Here is a 10,319-nt window from a genome sequence, read left to right on the forward strand (position 1 = left end):
CGTTTCGTAGGAATCAATCTGTAACTGGTGAACACGTGAAGTGTGGGCATGTAGGCGACCAGCCTGAGATATCCAACTGTAAATAGCATCATGTCTTTATAAGATACTTAGGACCAATGTTTAAGTAGCCTTAAAGATGGTTTCAAATGATCTAGAATTAATCCGAATTCACATTTGTGCATATGCTCTCTCTCTCTCTCTCTATCTATCTCTCTCTCTCTCTCTCTCTCTCTCTCTCTCTCTATCTCTCTCACACACACACACACACACACACACATTTGGGAAATTCCAAAAATGTACCTTCATATTTAAGATGTGTTGGTCTTGGCCAGTATAGTTACTCGAAGGGGATGTTCCCGTACAACACGTGTTTTCATTCTTCTCAGTGTAATTCTATACAGAGCCGAAATAGACAACGAGAGCTTTGCACCAACCGAATAGCTGGTATATGAGTGGGACTGGACATTGGAAATACAACATCAGAATATATTTCACGTGCTCTAGACATAAAAATAAAATGCGTAAAACATATTTTTTGGTTTTGATGATCCAGTTCGGTGTTACAGGTAAGATGTTTTATAGTTTACGCTATATGCAATCTGCAAATCTTCATATTCTTATATTGTTCTAAATTATCTTTACTTATTGCACAGCATACGACATTACTATAATATGAATAGTAGGATTGCATGAAGCATGGGTCCTATGAAATTTTAGTGCCACGTTGTTGTTAGGAAAAAGTTTACAAGTAGCCTAGAACTAGTAAAAAGGCATTTATGTGAATTAATTGCGTGAGGAATAGGCTACGCTCTTTGTTCGCGTCGTGAGGCAGAAGTAGATCGAGACTTTGAACAAACTTTTGTTAATGCCAGAGGAGGGCAATATTGTCTTTTGAACAACACATGAGGTTCGTGTCTTGTGTTCGTTTGAGCTTTTCTGCTAAAACACAGGACACGAACCTCATGCGTTTGAGCTTTTCTGCAACTTAAATATTCACGTTAACAACAAATCGACTAATACACTATCCTCTTCTACGACCACAGTAGGTACAATAGCCTATATCCTCTGGAGATGAATCCTTCCAGATTGTGCAGACCATTTTTTCTAACATGTATTTTCAACTTTGATCTACAGGTGGACATACACATACTGTCCCTCATCTGGAGATGAACCCTTCCAGATTGGTGGTGAGGTATGGAGACTCAGTTTCAGTCAACTGCAGTACATCAGTAGCAGACCCTGAAGGCATGGGCTGGGAAGCATCTGAGGGAGCCACAGGCTTGATTGAAGACGTCACATGGGTCATGTGGACAGTAGAGAGCTTGGAAGACTGGGATGGAAGTCCAAAGTGCTTCATCAATCTCAAGAATGGAGATCAGCATAAAGAGACACTTGGGGTCACTCTATACCGTGAGTATTTTCTGGCAAGAACCACAGTCCCTTGTGTAACAGAAAGGAAACAAATGTGCCCTGACGTGCATACTCTATCTGTAGTAAGGTAATTGTCCAATTTCACAGGAGAGGAGTTTGATTGGTGTAATACAACATTTGTATTGTGCACCCAATGTTACATGCCCAATTCTGGTCTAGTAATGAGGTTGACAAATGTTTCTTTGTGACAAAAAATGCATTTACAGATCTTCCAGACGTTGTGTCCATCTCTCCTCTGAACCACACTGGACCAATGGTGGAAGGGACAGAGTACAAGCTGCAGTGTGACGTCCTCAATGTTGCTCCTGTCCAGAACCTCACTGTGACCTGGTACAAAGGAAATGAAACCATAAAGACAGACTCTTATAGTGACCAGCATAAGACACCAGTGAATAAGTCATCTATCCTCACCATCACCCCAAGTAGAGAAGATGATGGAGCACTGTACAGATGTGAGGCTCAGCTGAACCTGGGACCAGAGGGACCACAATATTCCAACACATCATCAACGTATTCTATTGAAGTTCATTGTAAGTGAGATCCCACAATTGTAATTCCATTGTTTACCTACGGTTCAGTTGTATTTTAAGAAAGAAAGCTTTGGAAGGATTATAACAATGACCTCTCCTCTTTCTAGATGGACCAGACATATTCTGTTCTGATTTGGGCATTAAAGAAGGGAGTCGTTTGGAAGGCTTCTGCTCCACAACAGGAAATCCCATTCCAAGTATCCGCTGGTTGAAAGACGGACAGTCCATGAATGCCCTAGATTCTCTCAGTAGGGGACAGGCAGGAGTGTATACTTTAGAAGTTGAAGGTCGTACAGTGACCAGGCAAGAAGTACGGGTGTCTGTGTTGTGTGAGTGTCACTTTCATTTTCTATCCTTCCTTCTACAGCGGTCTATCCTTTAAGTTGAGATCGGAAAATGCACCAAATACCTTGGTATGAATACATACAGTACATTGCTTAAAATGAAGATTATTTCTGATGACACCACTAATATTTCTGCTTTTTCTCGCAGATGGCCCGGAAATACAGTGTCCAGAAGCATACGTTGCAGCTGAGAATGCACCTCACAACTTGACCTGTATCGTAGTAGGCCATCCTCCACCCGAGATCACCTGGTTTAAGGACGGAGAGGAGGTGACCCCTCTTGAGAGTCTCAGTAGGAGGGATACAGGACAGTATATCATAAAAGCCACGATCAATTCATCAAGTGTCACCCACACTCTAGATATTGATATACAATGTAAGTTACTATAAATACAAATGATCTCCAAGTTGACATGGCTGATGCTCCAAGGAGAAGGGATAAGTAACTGGTTTACCATTTGGTTTCTTCTCCTGTGTCTTCAGATCCACCATCAGAGATATTGGAACTGGAGGACACAGAAGGTAACATTGGTTCTACTTTGGGACTTAAGTGCGTCTCCAGAGGGAACCCTCCTCCTCTCTACAGATGGATTCATGACTTCTCAACCACCAATATAAAAGCAGAACATGTAGATGGGGTGTCTCTGCTCAAAATCTCAGATGCCACCATGGAAAACATGGGCAATTACACGTGTAATGCCACAAACAGCCAGGGATCTGTTCAGAAAACCGTCAGGATTACTCTAAATGGTAACATAACTTCTGCATGAACAACTCAATGAAAATGTTTTATTTAGTTTTTTGCTCATCTTTGGTTGTGTTGAACCATCAATCCTCAAGTCCATGTGAGCAACTGCCCGCTGATCTTTTTATAGGCATGCTGTAGGAATACATTTAAACATGTAGTGGACTATTAAGGATAGTGATTTTAGTGTCAGGTAAGCTTCACTCTCTCTGATTTTAGTATGTTGTCTAATGGTATCCACCACAAACAAAAAATAGCCTTTCAGTTCAATTTGTAGATGTGAGGCTTTTTAATATGACCAAAGTGGCCAAATACAGATAAGACTGTTGGCTATATTAAACTGGCCCTAGTCTATCAATTTTAGAAAGATCCTTTAACGCGCTCCTGGCTTATTGGGGGAGGGTTTAGCTAGGGAGGCTATTTAGCAGGAAAGCTTGACGTAAAGACAACAGCTCAGTGCCGCTTTTTAAACTACGGTACTTAAGGAAAGAGCTCAAATTTGGCAAACAACGGCTTTTTATTTATCAGGCTATAACGCCAGATTTAAGGGAATGACTATGAGATACCAATACTGGAGTCGGATTATTTACATCTTTTTTACTTTGGAATTACTATCGCTGTTGAATAGTTCAGATTTAAGTAAGTTTGTTCGTGTCATATTTCGCATATCATAGACGCAAGCGACATCACGGTCGAATCAGCATTGTCCCAGTAGACCTATGTAAACACACTTATCGTTGAGAAATATAATTGAAAATGTTACTTTTACATACATGCTCCACACCGTAAACAGAGTTGAAAGGATTGAGAGAAGAAAAGTTGCGCTATTAATAGACATGGGCAATGATTTCGTTAATGCCACTGTATTTGTTATTCCAATTACTCACAGTTAGTTACTAACACCCGCAAACAGGTAGTACAATAATGTGAGCCTTTTTGTAACGGTTCGACGTTTACATTGGTGGGGTTGGAGGTGTACAATCCACCAAAGAATGGGAGAAAATGTAGGGGGTGGGGACATCCTTCCGTAATGAAAATCAGCATTTTACAGTTTGTTTTTTGTGAGTTGAAGATATTAGATTAGTTTCTCTGAATATTCTAGTATCCTATACTGTGTCCCACAGAGCCTCCAGGCGTGTCCATCTCTCTTCTGGGCCACACTGGTCCAATGGAGGAGGGAAAGAAGTACCAGATGCAGTGTCACGTCCAAAATGTTGCTCCTGTCCAGAAACTCACTGTGAGCTGGTACAGAGGAAATGAAAGCATAAAGACAGACTCCTATAGTGACCAGAGTAAGACACCAGTGAATAAGTCATCTATCCTCACCATCATCCCAAGTAGAGAAGATGATGGAGCACTGTACAGATGTGAGGCTCAGCTGAACCTGGGACCAGAGGGGCCTCCCAGTGTGACGTCAAATCCCCTCAACATCACTGTCTATTGTAATTATTCAACAGTATATATTTTAAACAAGAACAATACATTCATTTCATTCAACAGTAGTCATATACGCTGTCACATATTCCCATCTCTTTCCCTAGATGAGCCACGCATTAATACCACAAAACTTCCTGGAAAAATACCAGTTTTCTGGGGTTATCCTGAGAAACTAGTGTGTGAAGCAGAAGGTTACCCACAGCCAAAGATCAAGTGGTTGTACAATACTATGGAGATTCATGACGCCATCGAGGCTGGAGGCAACCTTACAGTCACAGAGGGTGGACTCTACAACTGCACAGCCACCAACGATGTTCAAACCACCTTCATTGTGGTCCAGGTGGTTTTAAAAGGTAATGCATCTACTCACATTAACTATGGATTTAACATTGCAGAACTCTGACAATGTTGGAATGGAACCCATCCAATGCTAGTACAACCCTCTGCCGTCTTTTGGCCATTGTCTCTGCGTTCAAACTGCTGCTAAGTCTCTGCTTGTAAGCTAGTAATAGGCTAGCCTCACCAGTCTAGTAGTAGGCTGGTCCCTATAGGCTAGTTTAGTTAGTCTCTAGTAGTCGCTAGTAGTAGGCTTTAGGTGTCTCTGATCTTGCCTTCTCTACCTCTATGAACTGCTGGTTAGAATAGGCTGATGGTGCAGCTCAATTATTTACCATCATATTGCCAGTTCAAGATGAGTTTTGGGTAATGATCAGCGTTGCATCCTAGTTGTCGAGTAACCTAGCACTCTTTAGAAAAGATAATAATTAATGGATTTACTGTGTGTCAGACATTGCCCTCTCATGTCACATATACTGTATAATTTGGGGTTTTGTCATTGCACTATTTTGTTTGTGAAGGAGTCAAATACTCTGGTCTTGAGCTTTGTCATGTCTGACCTGAGAATGAGCACAGTGTGGTTGATGGCCGTGATTTGTCTCTCTCATCACAGAGGACTACCTTCCCCTCATAGCTGGCTTTGTAGCCATCACGGTGGTGGTTATCTCTGTCATCTTCGTCTTCATCTACTCCATCTACTATAAGAACACCAAGATGGGGCGCTACAGCCTGAAGGATGCCAAGATCGACAACACCCTGAAAGGAAATGTGGCACAAAATGGCCGGGGGACACCTCTCCCCATGACCAAACTCTCTTAGCCAAATAACTGTTTCTAGGGGGAAGACAATGGGATGCGATTTTTTCCTTGTCACCATTAACTAAAGTGACCAAAGGACTGACTCAGGGCTTGATTCTCGTCGATGGGGAAGGACTTACTTGCCCTTAAGAATGAACTATTTTGCCCTCCAGCACCATGTTCACTTTCGATTTGCATTATAGAAGAATTTGAGGACGGCCAATGACGCCTGCTAATGACATCAATAAATTACTACTGAAGAGTATACTATCACTGAAGAAGAATCAGAAACAACAAATCTCTTTAAAACAATTGCTTTAAAATGTATTTTCTCTTGATGGTATTGAGAGACAGGATCATTATGGTTATAATACAAAGGGAATTGTATGTCATCATTAATCTTAATTAGCTAGGCATCATGATCTTTAAGTCATGTACTGGACTTCATGTTATGCAAATTACTTTAAAAGGTGATCATCACACTGTCAAGATCTATTGTCTTTAGAGGTATTTGGAGTCAATTTTAGCTCTCAGTGGCCAAGAAGCGCTCCTGATTGCTTGATGTCTGATGTCCACATAACCTTGTTAATGATGCATAGACTTGACGCCCCAAACCCACCCACCCCATCTACATATCCATTGCTTGCTTTATTGTAGAGCAAATAGCTTGTCAGTAGCTTCTTCTCTGTGGACTGACCACCAGTTTACACTACTACTACTACTACTACTACTGACACACTGTTTATTGGATACCAGTGATGTATATGTAGATTACCACTGTTATGCTTGACTGCAAGTATGACTGTGGTGTATGTGTCTAAGAAGGTGTCTCACAACTGCAAGCCCAGTGAAACAAGGTGTTATAATTGTTTATTTTAATGTACAGGTAGTATAACATTGTTTATTTATTTAAATATAGATATTTAGTTCTAAGAGTTTTAGCGTAATGGCACTTGGACTGCATGGGGACAGTTGCAAGATTGATGAGAATAGGGGAAACGGTCCTGTGCCTGGATCTGAATTTTTGCTACATTATGTGTATTAAAATCCTTGTATGTTGTTTATAAGTGCATATGCAGTATTATTTGGAAGAACATGCATACTTACACAAAGAACATTGGGCCTCATTCACCAGTATCTTCCTAAGTTATTTCTTATTTCTTTGTTCTTAAGAACATTTGGTGAATGAGGCCCAATAAGCCTACCACTAGGGGTGGAACAATACATGTATTCGAACCGTACGGTACGGGCGTCACGGTTCGGTGCATGAAATTACACGGAGAATACACGGTATAAAAATAAATAAAACTCGCGTGCAAATTAATTAATGTAATGCGGAACTACTGTTAGATACTCGTGTTCTTTCGGGATATCTAATCTGTAGCTCTGATTGGCGCCGCCGTTAGTCGGAGATATGCTAGCTAGCAGCACTAAGGACGAGTATGGCGAGTGGTGGCGACCCACGAGAGATAGAGGAGGACCCGCCGGCCGTTTTAAGATTGCAAGTTTGGGAAAACTTCGGTTTCCCATTCAGTTACAGTAGTAGTACAGGCTGAGTGGTGGATAAGACGAGCACTGTGTGTCGGCGTGGTTCAGCAGTTATGGGCAGTGACGATCCTGTATTCTTCAACATGTACAGTACCAGTCAAAAGTTTGGACACATTTTCCCATTTAAGTGCTGTTAAGGCGTGTCAAACTGGGTAGTGGAGAATGATACAAGGTTAAACACCGGACCAAGTCATTTGTAGTTTAATAATAAGAAATGATGCAATCACAAGAATACACAATGAAAACAACACACAGGATGTTCTTAGTCTAATACAGTGAATCAGTCGATGATGCCAATGCAGCTTCACAGAAACAGAGTCTCAGAATAGATCAAACGAAGGCCTTCGTTGAGAAAGTGGTCGTGACAGAGATCAGAGAGTTCTGCCCAGTAGTGATGTGTCGTTCGTGAACGATTCGTTCATTTTGAACGAATCCTTATAAGGACTCGGGAGTAACGAGTCCTCTCAAAGAGTGATTTGTTCATTTTCTCGTGGCCGCGCATCGGGACTGTTGCATAGGCTCGTCCAAGTAAACAGAAATGATTCGTTCATTTCCCGACTCGGTCTTCAGGTACGAGTCTTTGGATCATTTTCACGTGACCTGCATAGGTTCTGTAGTGGTAGCTAGAGGAAACGAACGATTCGTTCATTTCCCGACTCGGTCTTTCTACGAGTCTTTGGATCATTTTTCACGTGACTTGCATAGGCTCTACTGGTAGCTAGAGGAAACGAACGATTCGTTCATTTCCCGAATCGGTCTTCCTACGAGTCTTTGGATCCTTTTTTCACGTGACCCACATTGTACTTTTTAGTAGAGGAAACAGTTTCCTCATTCCCTTTCGCGTGGCCGCTGTTTTAGTAAGACGTGAATGATCTTCGCTCAAGTCATCATACTGACTGGTTTTGTTATTTTCACTTAACATTTAGACTTACAGTTTAGTGCAGTGTAATTGTTTGCCGTGATAATTAAATGCCCCCCCCCCCGTTGAAATGAACGAATGACTCGAAAAACTCGTTCATTTTACTGAACGAGATTCAAAGAACCGAATCAGTAAAATTATTCGAACTTCCCATCACTACTGCCCAGTCCAAGTTCTGTCTCCCTGTCCTTGGGAGACAAGTTTTGTCTGGGGGGGGGGGTCCCAGACAGGGAGAACTCTGATAGGTGATTGGTCAAACAGGGTTCCCGCGGGGTCTTAAAAAGTCTAAAATTCGGAACTTTAAATTTAAGGCAGTAAAACGTCTTAAAAACTGCCAGATTTTCATCCGAGGTCTTAAATTTGATTTAGTCAAATTTCATTTCCAGAACCGCTGGCCGCAGAAAGTTATGACAAAGTAGCAAAAAAGTATTGAGTCGCAGCCTACAAAGCGGAGCTCTACAAACGAAACCAGCAGAACGCTGCCCTCAGAACGTTGGTTCGGTGTGTTGTAGTTCTTTCTGGGGGATATTGGTGTTGGTATTGTAGTGAATGACGGGGATAGTTAGGGGAGCGGTCAAGCGCTGCGCTGACAATTAGGCAAGTGGCTGCACCTGTTGAAGGGAGTATCGAGAGGGATATAAAAGGGAGAAGATCGGTAGGGTGGAGTGTTGGTCTGGGAGCCGTTGTGGTGGATATCGCGGAAATAGAAATACACAGTACGCAATCGGGTGGTGGCGGCGTTCGCAGACCATTTAGGGCTGCCGGCAGTGGCGGTTCTACATTGAATTACACCCAGGGCGAGACGCCCTTCGCGAGGTTCCTGGCGGGGTAGGGTGACCTAGATAGGGGGCCTTGTCCGCTCCCAGCCTGTGGAAGAGGCTCTCCTGCTGTCTTTGGAGCGGCCTCACAAAGCGCAGACCCCAGGGGAGGGTCTCGAACCCCCAGAGAGTTGAGTATATAGGCCTAGTGTTTTTAAACTCTATCCCTTGTTTGTTTTGTATGTAACCGCTTAGGACCAGTTCGCATTTTAAAGTCATAGGGCGGCGAGCTAGTGTACCGCGGGAGGCAACGGCGCTCCCGTACAGTAGAGACCCCACCAGCGGTGGGTGTGATAGCACCCTGTGGCCATTGCTTGCCGTGCCCTAAGGGGATTGTAGCGTGGGTGTGTAGGGTGAGACACGTTTACCGTGCCCCGTGGGGGTGTTTAAATTAGAGGGTCTGTCCAAGTGACAGACACCTTGGTTGGCCCGGTGGGGGGTTTCTATGTGCGGGGCTCTGACTACTGCCGGAAGATCTGTGTGCCTGGCTCAATGCTCTCTTCTATGAATTCAAATAAAGTAACCTTTTTGTATCTTGAGTGTTCCCTCTCCTATGTCCAGCGGTGTACTCGCACTAGCCATTGACTATCTACGTTCCATAGCGGAGGCAAGGTTTATTACAGTATGTAGCTACACGGTGATAAAACTACAAATCCTGTTATAAATGCAATACCTGCCCACAAAATACGTCTGCGCTTCCTCAGTTTGTTAAAGTTCGGCTACGTGTGGAAAATGGGAAAGTGTACTTTCAACGAGACATAGCTAGATCACAGTGATTTCCGCTGTTGGTTACAAGCAAGCAAGAACCCTGTCAGAAGACCATGGGGTGGGAATGTGGCTCTCCAATTAAATGTCCAGGGTGTTCATGGTGGCACATGTGGGCAGTCCAAGAGCCTGATGATGTTCGGAGAGGGAGGGGGCGGAGAAGACCCACAGGTCTGCTCAGGGAGGGGGGCAGACAAGACCCACAGGCCTGAGGTAATCCAAGGGGGGGGGGTTCTCCAGGGAAGGGAGTAGATCACCCCAAGGTCCTGATGACGTACAGGTAGATGGGAGCTGCGCCTCCAGGGAAGGAAGGGGGGGTTGTGTCTCCAGGAGAAGGGGTGAGGCAGACCAGGCCAGGGTCGATGATGTATAGGGGCAGGTGGGGCAGGGTCTCCAAGGGAATGCAGGTGGGGCAGGGTCTCCAAGGGGAAGGGGTCGATCATCCAGTGAGAAAGGGGGGACAGGGTCTCCAAAGGAATGTGACCTCAGAACAGAGGTGGTATATCCAAAGGTAGTCAGACGGGCTGGTCTGACTCGTCCTTAAGCAGAAGATTAGAGTCCCAGCATCACCTTATCTCTCATTTTGAGACACTCTGCTCCCAAGAGCTGCGTAGCCCATTGTGCTCACACCAGTCCCTGAGTGCCACAA

At 43.7% G+C, this 10,319-nt stretch overlaps 1 protein-coding gene across 1 annotated transcript; it reads left to right on the plus strand.

Moving 5' to 3' along the window:
* Nucleotides 1–265: 265 nt before the first annotated feature.
* Nucleotides 266–6,690, plus strand: LOC134010805 (hemicentin-1-like). The gene is made up of 9 exons (XM_062450092.1): nt 266–566; nt 1,135–1,410; nt 1,638–1,961; nt 2,069–2,290; nt 2,454–2,681; nt 2,789–3,055; nt 4,175–4,492; nt 4,592–4,840; nt 5,437–6,690. Exons 1-9 carry the CDS (start codon nt 449–451, stop codon nt 5,640–5,642), a joined length of 2,208 nt encoding a protein of 735 aa, XP_062306076.1. The 5' UTR covers nt 266–448; the 3' UTR covers nt 5,643–6,690.
* The last annotated feature ends 3,629 nt before the right edge of the window (nt 6,691–10,319 follow it).

The sequence above is a fragment of the Osmerus eperlanus genome, chromosome 2 (assembly GCF_963692335.1).
Source record: "Osmerus eperlanus chromosome 2, fOsmEpe2.1, whole genome shotgun sequence".
NCBI classification, from domain to species: domain Eukaryota; kingdom Metazoa; phylum Chordata; class Actinopteri; order Osmeriformes; family Osmeridae; genus Osmerus; species Osmerus eperlanus.